Source organism: Diadema antillarum, unplaced genomic scaffold, assembly GCF_040938485.1.
Source record: "Diadema antillarum isolate AM-2024a unplaced genomic scaffold, OU_Dant_1.0 seq00000717_RagTag, whole genome shotgun sequence".
Taxonomy (NCBI): domain Eukaryota; kingdom Metazoa; phylum Echinodermata; class Echinoidea; order Diadematoida; family Diadematidae; genus Diadema; species Diadema antillarum.
The window spans coordinates 558,456-583,220 of NW_027271621.1; the positions used below are offsets into that span (position 1 = coordinate 558,456).

The 24,765-nt window shown below is 37.8% G+C and overlaps 1 protein-coding gene across 2 annotated transcripts in view; it reads right to left on the reverse strand.

Moving 5' to 3' along the window:
• Window positions 1-24,765, reverse strand: part of LOC139737960 (constitutive coactivator of PPAR-gamma-like protein 1 homolog) — a 48,263-nt gene that overhangs the window by 17,797 nt on the left and 5,701 nt on the right. For both annotated transcript variants that reach the window (XM_071648630.1, XM_071648629.1), the window contains exon 2: window positions 3,401-3,685. In XM_071648630.1, coding sequence (XP_071504731.1) covers window positions 3,401-3,685 — 285 coding nt within the window. The remainder of the gene's footprint in view (window positions 1-3,400; window positions 3,686-24,765) is intronic.

Below are 24,765 nucleotides of genomic sequence, written 5' to 3' on the forward strand. Positions count from 1 at the left end.
AGAGAGAGACTAAAAGACAAAGCGAGATGCTGAGAAAATCGAGAAGAGGGAAAATGAGATTGAGGAATGAAAACGGGCAACGACAAAAAGATGAGGAAGAGGAGAGAGAGGAAGAAGGGCAGACGGACAGATAGAGACAAAGAATCACAAGAGAGAGAGAAACAGAGATGAGAAGAGGAGAGAGGAGACGGGCAGAGCCTCCTCCCAGAGAATGACTAAATGTTGACACTGGAGGGCTCCAGGCTGCGTGCTGGGAGAACCAGAGAATATGGGTACACAGAGAAGTCCTCATCCAGGCAGAAATGTGGACGCACGGGTCCCCACTTAACTGCCGAAAGAGGCAGGGAATGAAAAAAAAAAAAGGGAGGGAAATATGGAAGTAGGCTTCCACGGTCTCTGAAGAACAGCCAACCCCTTTGTGTTCACGACAAACCCGTCTTGTTTGTGAATCACAAATTATTGGTATCGGCAACAGAATCCTGCCTTTTACCAATCAGGTCATATCGCAAAGCTCTCTATTAACCCTATTTGGATGCCAGAAATGCCTGATGCATCATTAATTGTTTTCTTTGCCGATTTCTGGTATAACTCACAGCTACCACTGTGATCTGTGGAGAGCAATGATTAACTTTTTTTCTTTTTTTTTAGAGGGAGAGAGAGAATCTTTAAAACTCATGAGAAAAGCATCTCATTTCCATGCTTAGTGATGTCAACCCATCAGTGGACCAAACTAAGACAAAGAATACTAGTGGATTGATAAAATGGTAATGATATTAAAATAGGCAAAATAAATTCTGAGTGTAGCCCATCATTACTGAATAGAATTTGTTTGTTTTTTCCTCAAACATCCCTTTCTAATTACAACCAGATTCTACAGTATTAACTCTTTTCCTCCTTCTCTTATGCCATCTTCCATTGTGCTCACACCCTCTACATTCTCTAGCTTCCTATCTGGCTGGAAGGAGGCGAAGGAGACGGGAGGAGGAGGATGAAGCACGCTCTCCGGCTCACCGGCGAAATGTGAACCAGTCACTGATGACTCACAAGCCAGTTATCACTGGATTGCAGCGCCGTGATGAAAACTTTCATCATCTGCCGTGCCCATGTGCAGGCCAGCAGGGTTTGTCATCACCTCAAATCAGTCAGTCAGTCTGTCTGTCTGTCTGTCTGTCTGTCTGTCTTTTCCTTCTTTCCTCAGCAGCTAGCATAATGTAGTGTATGTCTACATGAATGTTTTTCCAAACACAGGATACCAACCCAGCCCGACCACATGTATAACATGTGCTGAGCAATAGATGCAGTTCATTTCCCCTTGATTAAAGTTTATATTATTTCATATCATTATCTCTCCCTTCAAGATGTTTAGATTTTGCTCCTTCAATCTTCACTAATTTTTTTTTTGTGTGTTCACTCCCTTTAAACGCTCTGAAATACATGTTTCGTACTCTTCTTTGTTTTCGCAGCACACTTTCCATCATTCATGGATAATAATAGAAGTCAACACAGTGTCAGCTTATTGTCCTTCCTGACCGCATATACTTGAGTAGTGAGGGTGACATCAATTTACGAGCTACTAGGTAACCAGTCCTTCTTTGATTCACACTTGACGTTTCTTGGCTGGGTGCCTAGACCAGAGCTATCAAAGTTTGCTCCTTGTTGTGATTTCTTCACGATATGCGGAAACATTTGCCATCGATTAGATCCGGGTAACGCTCTCTCACTGATGGCAGACAAGTCTATAACAGTATCACTGTATTTTGTCTCAACAAAAACAAGAGCTGATAATCTTCTGAATCTCCAGTGTTTTGTTATCCCTTATGGATAAATATATAATTTTCACAGGAATACTTTATGCCATCATCAACACAGAAGCTACTTCATAGAAATCATTGTCAGTTTCAACTTCTATCCTTACCTTATTTTACCATTAGATACTGTGAAACACAATATTTTCACGGCATGAAATTTTCATGAATTGGAGCCGACAGCCTTTTTTGAGCCATTAAATTTTCGCAAGTTGCCGCTAACATTCAATGCGTACAGAGTAGACAAGAACTTTCATGTGCATTTTAATTTTGCGAAATTTAAATGCATGCAAACATTCCTCTCTTTTTGTTTGTAGACAAAGTTAAGTGACTTTTGCCATTTGTCCTTGAGAGAATTTGCCCAAATCTAAACACTGCATCTGTACCTCCTACAGAATCCTTTAGCCTGCTATCAAGAAATCCACTGAAAGTTTTTCTTAAATCATAAGATCTGGGGCAGATGGATGGACGACCTGAATGCATAATGCCTCTTGCACCCTTGAAGGATGCATAAGCAGAAACACAGAATGTATATTTTCAAGCACTCATCTGATTTTGACATTATCACTTATGGACAATTACTGTAAAGTTCTTGTGACACTATATGCATTGAATGTTAGAGGCAACTCGCGAAAATTTCATGCTGCAAAAAAGGCTGTCACCTCAAATTCGCGAAAATTTCATGCCGCGAAAATATCGTGTTTGACAGTACTTCATTTGAGTACAAGATTTTGTTATCAGTAATCTGTTGATTACAGGTGTGTAAATACATCTTTCTTTCATTGCAATGGGGTATGCAACCATCATGAATTCTCTCTCCCCTCTCTACCCCTTTTTCCTTTGTACATCTGATAAGGTGTTGAAATGTTGACTTTCATATTGATGTACTACATGTCATGTTTTAAATGCCTTGCACGAATTGGCTGCCAGGGTGCACTGGATGTTGGTTTGGAATGATGACTGTTAAAGGTCATATATCCTTTTTGCAAATGTCACAAAATTTTGCATGCTTTCAAGAAGAATAATGTCTCCCAACATTGTGTATGAAATCTTGCAGTAATACACCTCAGAGTTTTCAACAAAAAAAAAAAAAAGAAATGAAAAGCTAACCCCATGTCACTTGAAAATACACTCCCTTTTTGTATTGAGAAAAACAGTTTGTTTTTTTCAGGCATTCAAATAAATTCATCGGAAATCTATAGTAATGTTTCCCCTCCAGCATAAGGAAGTTTTCAGTTTTCTTCATTCTTTGAAAAGGTCTGAATTACCTATCTCTACAATATACCAGCTAATGACATGAATCTGATTTTCAGGGTTGCAAACTGGACATCAAAACTTATATGTGTTGTCATCTTTTCTTTACCTCCAGGAGTCCCTCTTTAAAATTACCCTGTACATATGTCTGTCTTTTTTAGTTATCATTTTTTGGTTTCTGTGCGTAACTAGTCCTCCGCCAAAACACATTTGTGGTACATACAGTACCGTACCTCTGCACAACATTAGTACTGCCCAACAACACCATTCAGAGGAACAATGGTACACAATATCATGACTTAATTTGACTGATTCAGAAAGCATCCATCCCTGCATCTTACCAAGGAGAGCTGCAAAGAGGACAAATCTGTCTGGATGGAGGTTGAGGGCGCGGGCCACCTCCTCCATGTTGTACTGCTGAGTAGTGATCTCCCCTTTCATCGACAGCTTGAAGCGGTGCGAGGAGAAGAGCATCGGTGGGTCAAAGATGGCCAGGTCAGCTGACTGCCCCAGGATGCCATGGCAACCCCTCTGGCGGAGGTAGGCGATGACCTCCTGGGTGTGGTCGGTGCAGGTGACCACGGTCTGGATACCACACTGGTGGAGGGCCAGACGGATACATGTGTCTGCAATGAGGAGAAGAGATGGAGATTGAGATGAGGCGAGATGGAGATTGGTATACAGATGCCATGGAGAAAAATTTATCTGTTGTCTAGATTACTGTACAAGCTGTTATTTTCATGTATATTTACGTAAATGAAGAGGTCATGGACAATTTCACGAGATGTCGTTTTCATGATATTGACACTGAGGCAATCATAAGTGTACTAACGCCTGTCCTAGATATTTTTGTTCGTTGTTAAATTCAGGGTTCAACAATGATACCCTCTCTCATGTAATTGCCCATTTAACTTCACCTTTCTATGAGATTTGACAAGTGTAATTTTCAGTTGGTGTAATAATGAAGGAAAAATCAGAACAGTGGACAACAGCATGTCTCCATAACATTACAAGTAAACACACCAGACTGATGAAGAGCATCTAAAACCTGATCATAAAAGATGACAACAAAACATACATGACATAACCAGGACATAACACACATACGTACAAAACAACACCATGATGTGATTTTGATTTAATTCCATATCATTCAGTCTTGAAATAGAAAACAGTAAAATTCCTCTCATCCTCAAAACCACTATCGAAAGCATTTACCACATCTGCCTTGAAAAATTACTGGGACCTCAAAAGATGAATATAATCGGATAATGGTTACTGTGTCAATCCCGGCTTACATCATAAAACAAATGATGACAATGTTGATGTCCATCGCAGACATACATTTGTACATGTATGCAGGATGAATGTGTAACTTAGAGACTAAAGGGCACAAAGGAACATAAATAGGCTCTGGAGTGTTGAGATTTTCTGTTATCTGAAAAATATGTTCCCTTTTACATAATCAGGCCTGTTGAGAGCATATTAGTGAGTTGGAAGAACATAATATCACTTGTATACATTATGATGGAAAGACAGAAGAAATGCCAAACTCACCACAAGATGTGTTTAAATTGGTTAGCCTTTAATCTGAAGTGCTTGATGTTCCTTACATACATAATGTACCTGCATACCGCTAGTGTCAAGTTTGTGCGCACTTGCGTAAATCCAAATGCCACATTAATGTATAATGAAACTGTTTTATGCCAAGGTTTGCTATACACCAATCAAAATGTACTCAGGAATTATGATATTCTGACATATCTTTGCATGATCTCTCAATCTCACACAATGATAGCCCATTGAATCAAGTGTGAGTGACAGAATATTTACTTATCCTTTCTCTCAACATTATTACCTGGGCATCTGGGAATTAAAATCTTGGCACAATACAACTGTAAATGTTACAACTTTCTGGAGCACGCCACATTCAGGAAAATGCAGCACTTTTGAAAAACTGCTTCATTGTTGCTAAACTGAAAGCAGTATTCGCTACAATCAAACCATTTGTGATATTTGCCTCTACATGTATATACTAGTATGTACACCTTGTACTATTAAAAGTCCAGTACTAGTCTTTAACCAAGGCAACCTTGGCTACACATCTTGCTGAAAACTCCATATCTCTGTGAGCACAGGATTTCCACATAAATTCACACAAGAGTAGAAAGTGGCAATCTTTTATTCAGTGTAATTATACAGAAAAAGAGAACAAATGTACCTTGACTGATGGCTAAACAAAGAGACAGACATTTTCACATGTATTTATAGCCAACTGTAAATGTATAAAGAAAACACACAAAAAATATGATTCTTTATCAGAGTTGACTGAGTTCAAAACATAACTACATATAGAATTAATTATAATCACATTACCATCTTTATGCCACATGAGCATCCATCCATGTATAGAAACACATACTGTAAGAGTCCCTGTCAGATACAAATCAACTTATTTTAGCACTTTAGTATTACCGTAAAACAGTAACAATCTGTAATGGGGTAACTATTTTTTCCCCTTTTTTTGAAGCATATTTGGACAGAGCATGTTCATGTAGCTAGCACAGAATTGAACGTGTGAATACCTTTTTAACCTTTTACAGTTTGTGTGTGATAAAAAATGGCTCGACAATAACTTTTTTGTTTGGTGGCCCGATGAGGCCACCAAATTTGCCTTTTTTTGAAATTTGGTGGCCAGACTTTCATTTTTGGTGGCCCTGGGCCACTGGGCCACCGTTAGTGTCGAGCCCTGGATAAAAGCATGGGAATGAGCTAAATAGTATGCCTGTAATTTACATTTTACTGTGCTGTAACATCTGCACCAGACAAGCAAAGTTTGCCTTACTCTGCCAAATACACACACACACACACACACACACACACACACAAATCATAAAATTAAAATTCATGCCATAATTCTTGTCTACACTTTAGGCACTGAATGCCGGTGGCAAATTCACGAATATTTCATGCCGCGAAAAAGGCCATCAGCTCCAATTCGCTAAAATTTCATGTCATGATTATTTATGGTTTTACAGTATATGAAGAAGTAGACGCTTACTATTTACAGATAATTTGATGATTAGTTTGACAAGTTTGAATGGACAGTTTAAATCAAAATTTGTTTTTCCCATCAAAGTATCAAGAGCATTATACAATGTAAACCAGTCCAAGACAAACTGGCATGTAACATTGACAATTATAAAAACACACGTGTCCTCTAACCTGTAAGACCTGTTAGTGTGGGATACCATGCTATTGGAAGTCTTGTATCAATTTTACGTTAAATAGTAATCCCATTACAAACTGTGTACAGCTTCATCACTGATCTCTATGTTACAAGTATACGAAACGCACAGCCGAAGAATCTTGACTTTGAGTTGAATGTTACCAATAAGTGAACGCTTCAAATGCATATGTTCGCTGATGGATAATTCTATTCTAGCAGGCCTGCACTAGACATGTTTTTTGATGTACCCTGGTGGGCAGCGAATGAAGATTGAATCAATCCAGTCAACCTTCTCTCCCCATGCTGGACTTCCTTCTTTTTTTTTTTTCCTCTTCTTTTGGCAGCAACACCTGATAGATATTACATAATTTTACCAATTTTGACACTCATTTAACAGATTGTACAAAACAGTTCTACCATCACAGCCCTGCTATAGACCACCAGCTCATACGGTAAAACCATAAATTTTTGTGGGCATTTCAATGTTGCACATTTCGCGAGGGCCATGATTCGTGAAATTAAAATGCATGCGAATATTCTTCTCTACACTATATGCGTTGAATGCCAGTTGCAATTCGCAAAAAAAGGCTGTCGGCTCCAATTCACGAAAATTTTATGCCGCCAATATTTATGGTTTTACAGTATTTGAAATTGTAGATGCTTACTACTTACAAAAAATCTAATGACTTTAATATGAAGTTTGAATGATTATTCATAAATATCTAGCACATTAAAAACCAATTCCTAAACGAAGCTGCCTCCCATGCTTCAGATTGCTGTGTATTTGTGAATCTGACGTGGCATTTGGCTCCAGTGAGCTATGAAGCAAACCAATTATGAAACATCTACTCCACCAGGTATGAACAAAAATGTTCCCATGAACATATGAAGACTCTTTCAATAGACAAAGATGAGCTAACCTCATCAAACACTTCATGCAGTGTACTGGAATTATTCTCTCAGAGCCAATAACAAAAGGCATCCGACCTTGCATGCGTCGTATCAACTGATGTAGGGAATGTACAAATGAAGACAGGCTGCTGCTACCATGCTAGATTTGTGTAAGGCAAGGGAACCACGAGCATGTGAAGTATCATTCATAGTGTGGAATAACAAGTAACATCTAGGCCAGAGGCTCATTTCATGCCGATGCATAGTTGATGCCGCCATGGGCTGTGGACTGCAGATGCAGTACAATCACACCCTGGGTCAGAGCAATCATAAAACACTAAAACTTGTGCCAGAATTAGGCTCATGGTTAACATGCAATTCATCTATTGCATGCACATAAAAAGCACAATCCATTTTAGCAGATGACAAGATAAAGTTACAATGTACAAAATATTGTGACTACCGGCATCAACTATATTCATAAAATCAACACGAGATCAAACCTTTTCTTCCTCAGCAACTCTGGATGTTATTCTGACACTCATGTACAAAAAAGCATCTAATTTGTAATACCATTTCGTATTCAATAACTTTTATACTGATATGTCACTTTATTTGGTTGCATTTAGATCATGCAAGTCTACCCTCACAGACATTCACTTTGAAACTACAGGTCAATGTACTGCATTAAACCCATTGACTTCGAGCTAGTTTTGCTATAACACACATTTCCCATTGACACTTGCCAAAGTGTATTTGGGACTAGTCTTCAATGGGTTAAACATTAATTCTGAATGTTTCCATAATCCATGCTTTTAAGTACAAAATCTAGTGATACTGCAAGATTCACTTTCAAAATGCCATTGTCGATTGACGTCAACGATGTGTCCTCTACAACATTCAACCCTCCACTCCCTTTGTCACACTGTAAGGAGATTCATGAGCTTTTGGCCAGCATTTACTATATAATGCGACAGTTCATGACTGATATAGATACAAAAGGCCACTACAATTCTAATGATATACAATAGAGAAGATTTTGTGGTTGACTATGTACGTAAGTCAGACATCATTTATAATGTTAAAATACTCCACCACATGAACAGGAGTGTCACCTGAGGTGGAGCAGGTAGGGCACTTGACTGATCACCATTAGAGGTACAAAGTGTCGATCTGGTGACCACAGATACGGATGTTTATTACTGTTGTAAGCAGCAACTTTCAATACTCGTAGTTACTATAGCAGTAACTCAAAATGCTTGCAGCTGATTGGCTATACCTACAATCACTGCAACGTGCAATACAATGTTGTAAATTGTAATTCCAATTATTTCAAAGCGCTTCATGAAACACAACCCTGATACACAATGGCCATGACTGTGCTGGGGAAACAAAAAAGACAACAAACAACAACCATTTATGCTATTGGTTTAGTTTAAAGCTGTGAAAGACTTGTCCAATACAGCCTACCCCCCCCCCCCAAAAAAAAAAACAAAAACAACAACAACAAAACATTATAACATATAAAGGAAGAATATACAGTCAAATGCAATGCATCCTCTTTATCATGAATCGCTGTTTGCCAGAATACAGAGCCTTTCATTCATATTTGAGAAGTTTTCATTCTAAACAATTGACCTTGAAAATTTACCTTTCAACTCCCCATCCACAAAAAAAAAGTAAATAACTAATTCCGATCTACATGTACTTCTAGCCATCACACCAAGTATTGCTATTGTACAACTTTTTCAGTCACAGCTATGCAAACACTTACAGCTCAAAATGACACTGTTAGCAAAATTTTGGCTACCAGTGAACGTCAACTGGTGAATTTTTGCCCTTGTCATTTCACACAACTTTAATTGTTTGTTTATTTTCATTTTTCTTACCAAATATTATGCATGGACATTCTGGGTACAAAAGGCCAGACAAGTCCAGGTAAAACTCAGGATGATTTGTTTGTTTGTTTGTTTGTTTCAATGATTCTGATTACTGTAAAACGAGGAGTGTTCCTGTACATTTTGATTTTGTGAATTTCGCAAGAGTCAAGACTTGCAAAATTAAAATGCACATGAAAGTTCTTGTCTGCATTATATGCATTGAATGTTAGTGGCAACTCGTGAAAATTTCATGCTGCGAAACAGGCCGTCGCCTCCAATTCGCTAAAATTTTATGCTGCGAAAGTATTGTGTTTTGCAGTACTAGATCTGAAATGGTTGGCCGGACAGACATACAATTGTACAACTGGACAACCTTAATAAAAAACGCCTCCTGTACCAATGGGGGTGGAGACATATCTACCTGCAATGCATAACATCTGAGCCGGGGGGAAAAACTTTTCTTTGTTTTTATTTTTAAGGAACCAGCCAAAGGGTTTACTTATGAACAAATTTCTATTAAACTCAAAAGCACTTTACAAAGTTTATACACTGGATTTCGTAGTATTAAAAACAAACACGGTTTACTGCAGAATATTTCTAAAATGGATTAAAGTCACTTCTGTTCCGGAAAAAACTGTGGACTCAATTGCTTATAAATGCTAGTTTTACTAAACCCTGCAAATTAAGAATAATGATGAATAATTCAGCACTCCTTTCTGACACATGATAACCAGATAACCCCTCTGAGGTTTAGGAAATCAAAATGGCCTATTTTCAGTGCCAGAGATAATGAAATGCCAATTATCTGCATTTTGTACAACTTACACTGTATACAGGAAAACGTTGTCAGGAGAGGAACTTATTCACACATTTAGAATAAATTCTGTGTATGTGTCCATGCAGTACAAGGCCACTTTGTGAGTCATGTAAGCTTCTTTAGCAGGAAGAGTGAAATGGAAGGGGGGTGGGGGAAATGGGGGTAAAAGAAATACACCGAGCTCTGAGCATTTCACACACATGAATGTACATGTAGATGTATGTCGAAACCAAAGATGCAGAGGGTATCTCTGACTACCTCCTCCTACATGACTCATCCACAGCCTCCTCCCTCATCTTCTTTCTCCTCTTCTTTTAAAGATACCTCACTTCCCGATAGCCACTGCTGATGAAAATTGTCTCCACTGATGAATATTTACCCAGCACTGTACCTACATCCCTGGGAAGCTGGCTCCCAACCATTACTCTGACACACTTTGAGGTTCCATGAGTTCCCATTCCAAAGGCAAGTAAAACTTAATACCTTTTAATGCAACAGAATCCATGAAGTGATTTTACCATCAGCCATTGGTAGGAAGATGATACAACTGTATACAATCAACTGACCCTCTGTGTTTATTTTCAAACCATACTCTACCAAACAGAGCGCTCATCAACAAACTTTCTCCTTTCACTAAATGTGCCCCATGCTGAGAACTGCACTTACAGTGTAGTACAAATTTGAATGATGTACCATGCGTACAACAAAGGCTTTATAAATCTTAACAAATCTCAAATCAAACTTTATCTACACATGTACTTGGTAGCCACGCACAAAAAAGTTTTGCTTATTTTTTTTTCTTAAATTTTCTAGGAATATGTACACAACCTCTTCTCATGGCTGAATGAAACAAGCTGTGCTCGAGACTCAAGGCAGTGCTGGTGTCAGTTCACTACTGGGTTTTAATTTCAAATCAAAACAAACTTATCCATATATACACATATGTGTACATATGTGTACTGGCACATTATCTATTTTTATCTATTTTTTAATTTGCATTACAGGAATGGTATAGTATTGGTGGAGATGAGGATTGGTCTTAAATAACTTTTTGCTAGATATCAAGAACTCACTCATGAACTCACTCATAAAATAGTACAGAACATATCATTCTAAGAGGAATTAAAGTTTATTTGATGAAAATCAGTTTTGGAATGGCTGAGACATCCAAAAACAAAATAAAACAAAGAGACTGTACTAAAAGGTGGGTCTCACCTCTTATTAGGATCATTCTGTTTTGGATATCTCAGCCATTTCCAAACCAATTTTCATCAAATAAACGGTGCATTCCTTTTGGAATTACATGCTCTTTCATATTTAATTTAAGAGGTTTCTCGTTATTTCACCAAAGAAAGTTAGAAACCTGAAGTTAGGTCTCAACCAAAACTATACGATCCCTTTAAATCCTACCTTCATGACATCCAGAACATTAGGTTTTAAGATATTGTACAAAATTAAGAAATGGCTCAAAAAGGAAAAGGAAAAATGAAAAAGGCAAGAAATATTGCTTTTCCTGCATTTCAACAAATGTGTGACAAATGTGTGTCTGGCCACAGAGAATAAGTTACTTTCCTTTGCATGCAGTAAGTCATTAGTGCAATCTTGCAACTTGACTGAAGACAATTTCATCAACTTGGATGTCCCAAGAGGAACATGTTTTTTACAGAAACAATTTCTGTGGTATTCTCAGAGACTCGCGCAAAAACATCCTGACTCTACTCTTGGCAATTTGTCAGACCCAATAACCAAGCATCCATAAGTGTTGTTAAGGACGGTGTACATGTAGGATACAAACTGGCCAACGGTTGCCATGGGCTGGCAATGATCGCCAAGCAGTTCCTGGCCTTATGAAGTCAAATCCCATTGCCAACGATCAAGAATGTTGACAAAAGCTATCCGACAGCAGCTGTTGCTTTGCGCGCGGACTAGACAGGAGTGTGACCGCACTCGCCCGCTAGTTTCATAATTCAGACCCGACACATTTGCACTGTTTTTCTGCCCTTGAAATTAATGCTGTGCATATCTTTGTCCCTATTAGTTTTCTCTTTAATACTCATGTTTATAAAATGCACAATGAATTTCAACTATCTACATTATGATCAAAATGTATGCAGTTTAACGGCACACACAAAATGATATTTATGGATAAGGTGTCACTTATTAAAATGTTGTTCAGCTTTAATACTGGCATGTCTCAAAGTGAAAATACATAAATTACGTAGTTATACATGCGGCTTTTGACTTACAGTACATTTGAAATGTTTTCTGAAGCATCATTGTAAACACAGAACTGTGGAATACAACACAAGATGAATGGCTAATGTTGCACAACAGCATGCGGTATGCATGTTTGAAGACTATTAGTTGTGGAAAATATCGGCCAAATGAGCTAAAATTGGTTAGCATCAACCATTTTTTATTTTCTTTGTACTGCAGAAATTTATTTTGTACCTCGAACAACACTTATTTATAAGTAATGCTTACCATGTAGATTGACATCACACTTTTTTTACTTGCATTTAATCACTTTTTCTTTTCTTTTCTTTTCTTTACTGCTGATCTGGGATGACAGATCCAGAAGCTGCCACCATGGTAGGGTCCATGATTTGACCAATGCTGTGGTGTGTACAGACTGGTCGCACAATCCCCAACCAGTTTATTGCTAAACAGTACCCTATGGTGTGACTGGAAATTGTGATAGGTGTACTGGCTTTCGCAAACTAAGTCATTTGGTCTCAATTCAATTCTTCATCTGCTCTGTGAAAGAATTTCTGTCACAACATGACTCTAAATGAACAATATCTCAAATGAATCACATTTGGCTCTGCCACTACCACTACCAGCCCTATTGTCCACAATACCACTATTTTCAAAACAATGGTTCTAAAAGGGTTACAGGGATGGTATAGCGTGAGTTGAGATGGGAGATTCAGATTTTGACATCTTGTGAGATAATTAGACATCACTTATGAAATGTTAAACAACATACAATTCAAAGAGGAATTCAAAGTTTATGTGATGAAAATCAGTTTGAAATGGCAGAGATGTAAAAAAACAAGGTAAAACAGTGTGATCCTAATAAAAGGTGGGGCCTACCTTTTATTAGGACCTCTTTGTTTTGGGATATGACAGCCATTTCTGAACCAATTTTCATCAAGTAAACCCTGAATTCCTCTCAGAATTGCATGCTCTTCCATATTTCATAGGAGGTTTTTCGTCATCTTATAAAAAAAGTTGGAAACCTGTGAAGCCCCATCTGACCCAAAATTATACCACCCCTTTCATCAGAGCAATCCTCTAATGTCAGTGCACATTTTAGGTGCAGTTCCATCCATTTCATTTTTATGCACTTGTTTCTATCCTACCTGAAAACAATGTTCAATTCAACAGCTGAAATCAACCCAACAAATTCTGTTACTAAGAGTAAACAGAGTCCTTTCAATGTTCTATTTCTCCCCCCCCCCTTTTCTTACCCAGGGTCCAGTTGCCTGAGCAGGATGCCGAAAAAAGAAGCTACGACATGCCTGAGATGTGATGCACTTTCTAAAATAACAGATAACCTACAGCTAGAGAAAATAAATTTCTTCATCATAAGATATTCCATCTACAGATGTATACAGCTGACATTCATCACCAAGCCAATACAATCAGAATATCAATTAAAACATTCAAACTTGAATGTTCCTTGGTACTGCATGTATATGACAATTTCTGAGTCACTTATATCACAGGAAAATTATAATTATCTTTTTAGATGAATATAAAATTTTTGGTCAGAAGGGCTTTGAACTTCCAGCAAAACTGGCATTGTTGTTTGATTACATTATTTACTTGGAATATCTTTTCATTTTCCACATAAAAGCTGATTTTTGCTTATTTCAGCTCAGTCAAATAACCATATATTCACTGGCAAATCTTGAAACTTGTGATGAGTTGTCTTGCAATGAATAATCAATAAGAGGGCATACATTTAATGTGCAAAGTAAAGGTCTGCACCTGGAGACTAGGAAAACATGCAGCACCTGCCCAAATGATTGTAATAGCCATTCTTATGCAAATTTCACACCAGCTGGGCACAAGACTATCTGGAGCATAATCTGATTTTCAGGCTCTTGTCAAAAACATGAACACTTTTTTTTTAAAGATCTTTTGAACAGAATTGAAATGTCAAGCATCTTTAGTCACATTTTATGAATCCATTACATGATTATTGAGAATGTAAAAAGAAACTGAATTCCAGTTTTGAAGGCTTTAGGTCATTTGATATGATATGAGCTCACTCTTCATATTTCAACTACTGGTACAATTATTACCTTGTTTGGCTGTTCATCGAATGATTTTTCTCAAGACTCTACGTACATGAGATTTTAAGATCTTTAATCCTAAAAATTATGTCATGCCTGATATCCCCTGTCATACATTTTATTCAAGACTCCGCTGTAAACGAAGCTATCATCCCTTTTCTCCGTTAGCTTTGTTCTTCACATACTTTATTCAATTAATTCATATTCAATACAAAATGTCACCTGCCTGTTACCTATTCCGAAGAGAGGCCACTCCAAATCCCCCCATACAGATAGCTATCAAGGATACTTTGGCTAAGCACAAATAGCTAGTAATAACATCACTGATATTCACAGATCAGGATGTTACTTTGTACCATGGCAAAAGACTTAGGGTGTGTTTATGCTCAATTTGCGAAGGCAGAATCAGCTTTTTGAAACGCTGATTCAAAACGCCGTTCACGGGAGCACTGTTTATGCTCACTTTCTTCGAGCCTTGGAAAGAGCGTTTGCGATTGCTTCGCTGACCTCAGCAGAGGCAGGTCAAATTGAGGCGCGCGCTGCGATCGGCGGCCTGGCCTGGGAGAGCAGCTGGGAAAGACATGCGTACAGTATACATGCACAGTACATGGGAAAATTGCACAGGCCAGGGTAGCTGGCTGGCCGGGCGCGCGTTTTTTCATGTGAACCGGAAAGGCGTTTAGATGACGTCACTCTAAATGCGTATAGAAACGCTGTTGCGTTTATGCTTCCCCGTCAAACGTGATTAGTCAGAAACGCTGATCGTAAACGCACCTTTTTGTGCGTTTTGGATCAGTGTTTCTAGCGAAATGAGCATGAACGCAACGGCGTTTTGCACTAATCACGTTTCAAAAGCCTGATTTTGGCCCCCAAAATGGAAGCATAAATGCACCCTTAGGCCTACAGCTGTTTACAAAAAAAAAAGAAGTACAAAGAAAGGTGAAAAGCACCTTTTAGACAAAAATACTACATCTCATATGTTACTAAAGCATTATCACTTGCAGTAAGCAAAGGCACACAAAGATTTACCAATGCAGTGCTTTAGAATTCAAATGGCTGGCGATGTGTGCGTGCCATAAAAATCTAAATACTGTAAACGTGGAAATTTTCGCGGTACATTAATTTTCGCGGATTTCGCGCTACGTTCGGCTAGCGCGAATTCAAAAACGCGCGAATATATCTTCGCAATTTTCTATGCACATTTTGAACGGCCTGAATTGCGTGCGCTTCGTCGATGATACTGCTACGTAGTACAGACATGTTTACGCATATAGCAGTATCATCGCACGCACCGCACGCACCGAGCCCACAGCCGATTGGTGTGCTACTTCTCCGCGACTACAGTACTAGTACTACAGTACATGTATCGAGTAAAATACATGTACAGTGTACTACGTAGTAGAGCGCTTGTACTCACACTCGCGCCGCTCGCTACGTCGCTTTTCATACGCTGGCAAGCATCGCTGGATGAAAACAGCGACTGTGTATTAACCCGCTGCGGAGCGCGAATTTAAGAACCCGCGAATATGTTTTCGAGCCGCTTAGCGCGAAAAATTAATTGCGCGAAAATATTGACGTTTACAGTATATGTTATGTAGACCTACACAAGTGTACATGCATCACATTTTTCCACATTTTCCAGATTTAAGACATGCAGTAGACAATGACTTTTTTAAATAGTTTGTTGTTGAAAAAAATAGTAAGCAATACTATGCACACAAGCCTTTATCATACTCCCTATGGGATTCTCAAATTTCCTTAGTATAAGACTATCAGGATTCCATGTTTATATGCAAAGGGTTAATTTATACATTTTGCATAGCTTTCTGCCACACTCACAAAGAGAGGGGGAGACTACAAACTGTATACGAACAAGGGCATGACCTTTGAACTTACTGGGCACCGAACCAACTCAGCACAACAGGGGAGAGCCTAAAATTCAGAGCCATTTCTTGGAAGAGCCTTCGTTGGCATTCTTTCCATTCTTACTGGGGTAAATGTTTAAAGCGCTCCTTATTTTTCTGATTTTCTAAAGCATGTACAAAGGATCAGGTATGTTGCAAGGCTATTTAAGGGCATTATTAACCATCTGCAGATGAAACAAAAACTCAGCTTTAGTGCTTCAAAATAGTTCTAAAATATGAATTAGGGATAGAAACAACCAATGTAAAAACAGTAATCAATATAATCAATGTTAAGCATTGTTAAATATACAAAATGTGGACAATAGTTCTAGTAAAGTAGTGTCTCTATAATAAACCGTCTACAGTTATGGTTTACTGAAAAAATACTGATAACTCCTTATATTTTAGGTTTTATTGCAAAACTTTTTTATGGTAAGATGTTTTGTGATACAACTGACCTACACATACATGTATGCATCAAATGTGATAACTCGAATACTTTATAAGTTACTGCTCGCAATCGTAAACAATACCTTTAACCCATTGAGGGTTTGATATAACTACAACAAGTATACTCGGGACTCGTCCTCAACGGGTTAAGAGAGAAACACATAGAATGTTTGCACACACTAAGGTCAGGGCACGTTTTCATAAAAGATGTCAGGCCTAATGAGTTGTCAGTCTCTGACAATTTCAGTAAAATTCTTAGTTTTGTTTTGCTGAGAAGCTCTGGTCACTAACTGTTACCATGGTAATTGACAGAGACTGATAGCTTGTCAGGGCTGACAACTTTCATGAAACGGTACCCAGATACATGATTTATTAAGTAAGACATGATGGCAAAGTGATTTACCATCGGTCATAATTCGAATGAATGTATTAAAGAACCTTCAAAAGTCGGTGGGTTTTCACTAAATTTTGCTTTACTTTAATACAAAGACTTGGTCATGATACATTTTACATGTATATTTCATTCATAATAAATGTCTAAGAAGTTTTGTTTTACCAAAACAAAACTGTTATTAGAAGGGAACTACATTGCAGGTACACAATATTTCATTCCAAGGCAATGAATACATAACACTTGCCATACATTCTGACCTTGTAGTCTACAGATTTTCTACAAATCTAACCACTAATTCTAGCTTTTGGGCATATTTCTCTAATAATTACAGCGTACAAGGATGCTTATATCAATGACTTCTATGATACTGCATCCATATTATATAACAGTGTTTTTCTTCAACTTTTAAATATGGGTCATTCCATGGGGTTGGGCCTGCTCTAGATTTTCATGTTGTGCAGGGAATAAAAGTCATATTCTGAAAATTTTATCAAATAATTGCTTGTGGTTTGTGGTTATTCTTGGAGAGAGATGTGTGAAGAATTATTTGATGAATAAAAAACAAGCCTGTGTACAAATTTATTTTGTCTGTGACTGTTTCATTGTTGATGTCTCATGGTTTTTTTGTGGTACCAGTTGTGACAAAAATATATGCCATTTTCATGGCAATGTAATACAGAAATACACAACCTTTCAGCATTATGCCTATCATAATTAAGAGAGGCAAGGTGACTTCTACAAAGACTATAAGGCACATAAACATGTGTCACAAAATAAGAACACCAGAGCATCTTGAAGCAACCTCATACCGATGTTACAAACGAAGTCCGCGGCGATTTTTGTTGTAACATCGGTATTGCATGGTTTTACATACACTTATAATCATAATATGATCAGAAACTTGATTTCTATCATTAGACTCATATTTTAGGAGTATTATTGTCCAAAAATTAGCATCAAAAAGCTCCAAATAAAAGAGAAAACACAGAACATATTACCGTACTTCCGTCCGAAGTCCGGCCTCTTCGTGTAACATCGGATAAGAAAGTCGCGCTCGCGACAAAAAGAAGAGCTACTAACTTCAGCAATCGTATTTACGTCACTGGCAGTACTTCCCCAACGGCGGGAAGACCACTTACAGCCCGTTCACACCTACCTGGACGGCGCAAGACCCGTTTTTCTGCTGTAGTCCGTGTTACATCGGTACGTGAATTTCGATGTTTCCGATCGGGAATTTCAATGTTTCCGATGTCAATCAGTAAGCTTGTACGCTATTTTACGAAGTAAATAACTTTTGTCACATTTTGTAAACTGTATTGGAGGAAAAAAACGATATTAAAACCACTAAACTGGCCAAATATACGGTGGACGATGATGCCGTTAACACGCTGTAGTCCCACATACTGAGATATTTGTTACTTGTTCATGTTCGTAATTGTGATCGCCAAATTTCCCCTTTTATGCCCGTCTCTGCAAAAGGAGCATGTGTTCCTCTCTTAGAAAACCGTACAAAAGTATGTCCAGTGTATCTTCACGGCAATATAACATTATTTTACCTCCCGATTCTTGTGAATTTTGGACCTTACTTATGTCATTCGTATCTACCAAGTAGATGTGCTGAACGTTAGTACGGTACTATGAAGTTGGAATACGTAGACGTCCAGACTGCGTCTGAGCTAAAGAAAGAGTTTGCCCAATTTTGTTGTTGATATTTTGGGAATTAAGAGCTGTCAGATTCTTTCTCTTGAACAGATTTACAATGACAGTGTTTTCCTTTCAAGATTTCACTGACCTGTTAATAGTGTTAGATGGCTTTACGGTGCTCTGATGAAGCAGTACATGGGTTCACTGTTTCCATTCCACGTTCACCCACTGTAAAGTCTCAAAGCTAAAATGCCAGTTTCGTATTCATTTTGGGTAGGTAATTGGTAGGAAATAGTTCCATATGTACCGCAATCAAAATTGGCATAATATTGGTCTATCCTATCCTAAAAAGAGGGCAAAAATTTTGAATTTGATGGGGATTGAGTACCGTAAAAAAAAAAGGGGGGGGGGGGGGCCTAGTATTTTGTTTGAGGTCTATTTGGAATAGGACCGTAACCGTAAACCTAACCCTATCCCTAACCCTAGCCATGACACTGGGGGCAGCGCCCTGCCCTTCGCCTTGCTAGCTTACATAGATGTGAAAAAAAAAATTAGCGTAGAATATGAAAATGATTTTTTTACATGCTATATTATTATTAATATCAATAACATTACTGCTGTACATCATTTTAAGCGTAACCCATATTTTTTTTTTTTTTTTTTTTTTTTTTTGTGGATGGTACACATGGAACTGTAGCCAACTGGTATGACAAGAGGTAGAAAGGTAAGCAAAATTGTCCAAATTATTTAATTCCATTCATATACACAGATACATCAACAGGAATATAAAGAGTACACAGACACAAATTTTCTGTTAATTCTTTCATTTTATTTCTCTTCACACCTTTTGTCCAGTTTGTCGATGAATCTGCCATGGATCCTCCTCTGCCGCCGCTACGTGATTAAACTACGTGAAAGAGTGAAAAGGGCACAGCCACAGCACTCCACAAACAGAGAGAGGAAGCTGACAAAGCAACACCAAAGAAGAGCGAACATAACAAACTAGACAAAAAGAAAACTGCACGGAGGGAAAATGGACATTGTAGAAAAGAGCAGAAATTAACTTCAAACGTAGAACATGGAGAAGACAAGAAAACTTGTATGATTTCTCTTTATTAGTTTTCAGAGTTGAGTTGACAGTTGATGAAGTTGTTAGTCAGAGTATATAAGGTCAAATTGTGTAAGGCTCGACATCATTCTTCTTCTTATTATTAAGTCTACCTTCTTTCATACCAGAGTTACAAAGAATTGAAGTCTGTGTAACATAGGTATTGTTCCAAAGGTATACAGCAGGTATAATTCCAAAGAACTGTTACATTAGTGTTATTCATGGGAACATACATAAAGTCTATGTGTGTAGGTTTTAACATCTGACACCACAACAAAGGAAATCAGTTGATATGTCGTAATGTACCTATGTTACGAAGACATACTGTCCGTGTAACATAGGTAGTATACTGTGGACAAGGTTGTAGTACGAAAACCCCTGATGATAACAATAAAATCATGTTTTCACTTGAATGTCCATACAACTCACTTGCTTCGACTGTAGTTTTTTAAAGAATATTGTTATTGTGTCACTCTTGAGGAAAAAGTTAAACCTTTGTTTAAAATTGTAAATGGTTCGTAGAAAAAACATGTTAATAAAAGTGTCTTGCAGTTGATATCAGAATGGACAATCTTACTAATAATGATCTCATGTGCCTGTCAGATAACATGTTGATGTGTTATGGTGGAAAAAAACTGGGATATGTTCATTGTTATCATTTCAGAACACAAAATTATTGAGGATGTCACAAAATGAAGTCCATGTAACGTAGGTATTTGTCATACCTGTTTACCCATGCTGACTGAAAGTGTGCGAAGTAATAAACAGATTTCTAGTGGAATAAGTTGAAGAATGGGAGTAACAAATCAGGGGGAAAAAGAAAATTTCAATTTACCCAACTTGAATTTTCAACTTGTATGTCACAATTTCAGTCCCAACCCCATGGAATTACCCATATGTCATTTGACCCCTCCAGCCATACTATCTAGTGTCTATGCTGACATCTCTTGGTAAACATACTACTGTACATACCTGTACTGTACAAAGTTCTCTCTCTACTTTTCCCGCTAGTGCAAGAATTAATCTTGGCAGGAAATCAAGAGTGAAACTGGGCTCTATTGATCACACAATGATAAACATATCATTGAACAAGAAAGTAAACATGTACAATATTATAAACCTTCTTTTTTTTTTCACGAATTGAGACTCCTTTTGCTTCCTGCAGTTGAAACTAAACTTTCTCTACCATCACATTCACTTCAGAACTATCAAATGATCAATATCGCCATTTTCTATCAATGAGTTTTTTTGTTTTTTTTATTCTCATCTTCTAATTCAACAAGGTTAACAGCATCTTTATTTGAAATCTGTAACAAGCCTTTTATGACCAAGACGACCGTCTATATAAATCATTTTTTTACTTACAACTCTCTCTTCATGTAATTTCATACTAAATACATACAGTATATAAGCTGACCATCTGATAACACACACACACACACACACACACACACACACACACACACACACACACAATATCACAGTTCCTGAGAGCAACTGTGGCTAAAGGCCGTGTCACACCAGCCTTGCGTGCGACTTGCAAAGAACAATTTTGACTACCCGGAGGTCCCCGTAGATATCCGCACATGACAGTACCTAGCATGTATCTCAAAAGTAGTCGCCCGGAGGTGCGCACGCATATTTTTTTACCCGCAACCGTGTTTAGGCCCTGTCACACCTTTCCGGGCAAGCTACTTGGGCTTGTTACGTGTAGGGATTTCCTAGCATACCGGACATTCCTGAGGGCGGAAAAGGATTTGTGCGAGTCAGCGCATGTGTCTTACTTGCTGGACGCGTTATACTTGCGAGTATACTGTGTGACCTTTGTACCAGTCGCGTGGGGGCTGACAACTTTGTGAAGGAATTCCTCTAATGGAATGGCTGAAATCTCACAGAATTTTATTATCTTGGCTGCATACGGGACTGCGAAGTACCTGCGTGGGAATTGCCTGGGAAGTACTGCCGCTAAGGGTCTCCTACTGGCGTTCTGCGTGGACCTCTACGGGCATTCCCGCGACTCACCCGGAAAAGTTTTGGTCATGCTCAAAACTTGGCTGCGGTTACATCGGACTTGCGTGAGCACCTCCGGGCAACTACGTGCTAGATACTGTCAGGTGCGGACCAACTGCAGAGAGCTCCTTGGAGTAAATTTGTTTCCCAGCAAGTCAAGCCGCAGAAGTTCCCCCGTACGGTATGACAAGGCATGAATGAAAATTGCAAACATTCTTGTTCGCCCGCTGAAAATCTTCTACGTGCTGGAAACTACCTCCTCGCCACAAGCCCGCGTTATGGCGTGACACGGCCTTAAACCAATAAACATGAAAGTTCTGTTTACAGAGGAATGCACTGCTTACATGGACAGTTGTACAAGACCCTCTTTCAGTTTTGGTTGATTCTCCTAGTTACAGGGAATGGTTTTGAGTAATTCTTGTCTACACCTGAACAAACTCCACAACATTTTTATCACGGCAGTCTTGTATTTCACAATTCAAAACTGAAATATTACAACTTGGTGAATGCTGTCCGAGACTACAAAACAATGTCTACATAAATGAAACCAATAACTTTAGAATGGTTTGCAATTTTCTATACACTGTTGAATCATTTCATTCACTACCGACTGAGGAATAATTTGTTCTATTGTAATGGTATGTGAGAAAAATAAAATATTCATTATTAAGTTTTGCAGCAACAGATCATTTCACATCATAAATCACACACACACACACACACTCACACACACACACACACAGCCATCACCATCGTGAATAGGCCAGCATATTTTTGACACTAGAAAGGCAGGAAAGATGGCTCAGAAATATACAATTCCGACAGCGCAGAGTAACAGTCTTTGGCAAAAGGCCAAGGTGATTCACAGTGAATCACACAGCAGAGCTGGAGTTGGACAACTACCACAGTAGTACCAGGGGGTCCTTTTGAATACGGTCAAGTTGCTTCTGATACCAGGAGATTTAAAACATGAAAATGCTAAAAATGATTGTTAGGTAACTGTACTTGCCTTATGCTTCTGTAACTGAAGCAACATATGATCTGTTATGTGTATTTTGGGTCATTTGTGTAACTGTCTATTTGTGTTAGTTACTTATACCATCTGTATATGATCTGTAAATTGTAGCCTTTGTAATGCTCTGATTCTGTAATCCCATCCCTTGCAAGAAAAAAAAAAAGCATTCTGAATAATACCAATATTGTTTGCTCTTGATGATTAAAGGCAAAAATTCCTATAAAAATTCTACATGGCATGGACTGGCAAAACTGACACAAAATGCTAACAATTAGCAACAAAATTTTTCCCATTGGTTATATGTAAGAACTTTGATCAATAATTTTTTTTAAATGTTGTAATGCTGCATCAAAGCAACTTCTATGTATGTCCAAATCACACTAAAACAACTTGAACAATTATCTCAAGATCATAATGCAAACAAAACTCCATATGAGTTACTTTAAACAAAAACAAAAAAACTGCACTATACTTTTAATCATTATTTCAAGACTTGCCACGACATCGAGCTTGTCTACTTGTAGGTATGAACAAATGTCATAATTGAATATAGTGATATGTGTCTTTGTACCTTGAATAGGGTAGCTGAACAAAAATGCTCACTTTTGTTTTATTAATAAATGCACTGAAATAAATTGATATTTGACCCACTACTACCTGGTATAATTGCTACCAAAAATGATGTAAATCATTACTTTCCATATTTTCATTGCCTGGAATCAAACCTGTGGTGCTTTACAACCTTGGCTGCTTTAATGCAAACATGACAAAATGCATTTTTTGAGCCTTGCACAGAAGATGAACTTTTACAATCTAAAGGAAAGCTTACATGCCCCGCAAGATACAATCTTTGTGTATGAGGAAACAAAATGAATTTGCGACATTCACAAATATACATGCAACAATATTAATTAACACTTTCCCACAGGACACTTATTCCAAGTAGGGTGCCATGATACTGATTGACAAGCATTAGTGTAAAACGAGGAATATTCGTGTGCATTTTAATTTAGCAAATTTCACGAGAGCCAAGATTCGCGACATTAAAGTGCACTCGAAAGTTCTTGTCTACACTATTTGCATTGAATGCCAGTGGCAATTCGTGAAAATTTAATGCCGCGAAAAAGGCCATCGGCTCCAATTCATGAAAATTTCATGCCACGAATATATCATGTTTTACATTACATGTACAATGTACAGCTGTTAGCTTAAACTCAGGTTCTATTGCTTATTTTCGGTTTTAAAAAAAGTAATTCTCTGAGGTTAATTCTACTTTAAAGAGGAATTCCAGTCCAGTTATAAGCTAGTCTGCTATTAAAAGAGTAAAATCTTATGAATTAACAGTGAAAATTTTATCAAAATCAGATAAAAATTAGGGAAGTTATGATTTTGTAAAGTTTCGCTAATTTGTGAAGAACATTTCTCCAATAGGTGATATGATATATATTATGCAAATGAGTAAGTTGATGATGTCATCACCTCACAATTTTCCATTGACAGTGTACAAAAAAAATGGTGAAAATTCACTGTTTCTGTTAGTATAGGGTTAAACATGTTATTTCTGGTTGAATACCTTCAGAATCATGATTAGTTAGTTGTACACTGTATAGCGGGATTTGAGACTGGAGTGTAATTGCGTTCGAATGAAAAACTGGAAATGTAAAAATATTATGGACAAGCTGTATGGCAAAGTTGTGAGGGTATGACATCATCACTTCACCATTTGCATATTTATATTGACTGTTTTAATGAAAAATCAGTGAAACTTTAAAATGTCTTAACTTCCATATTTTTCATCAGATTTTGATCAAGTTTTTATTGTTGTGCTAGGAAAATTTACTCCTTCTTTTCAGACTAAATTTCATCTGCACTGGAATTCCCCTTAACACAGAAAGTCTTTTGTGCCATTTTCTGATTTTGCTTGATTATCAGTAAGTCTACACAATACCGCTCTCGACTAAACTATTTCACTTCAAGTAATTAAAGGGCCAGTTTACCTTTGGGAGCAGTGATTTTAAAAATGTTCAAGATATCACATTTGATGCATATGTGTAGGTCTG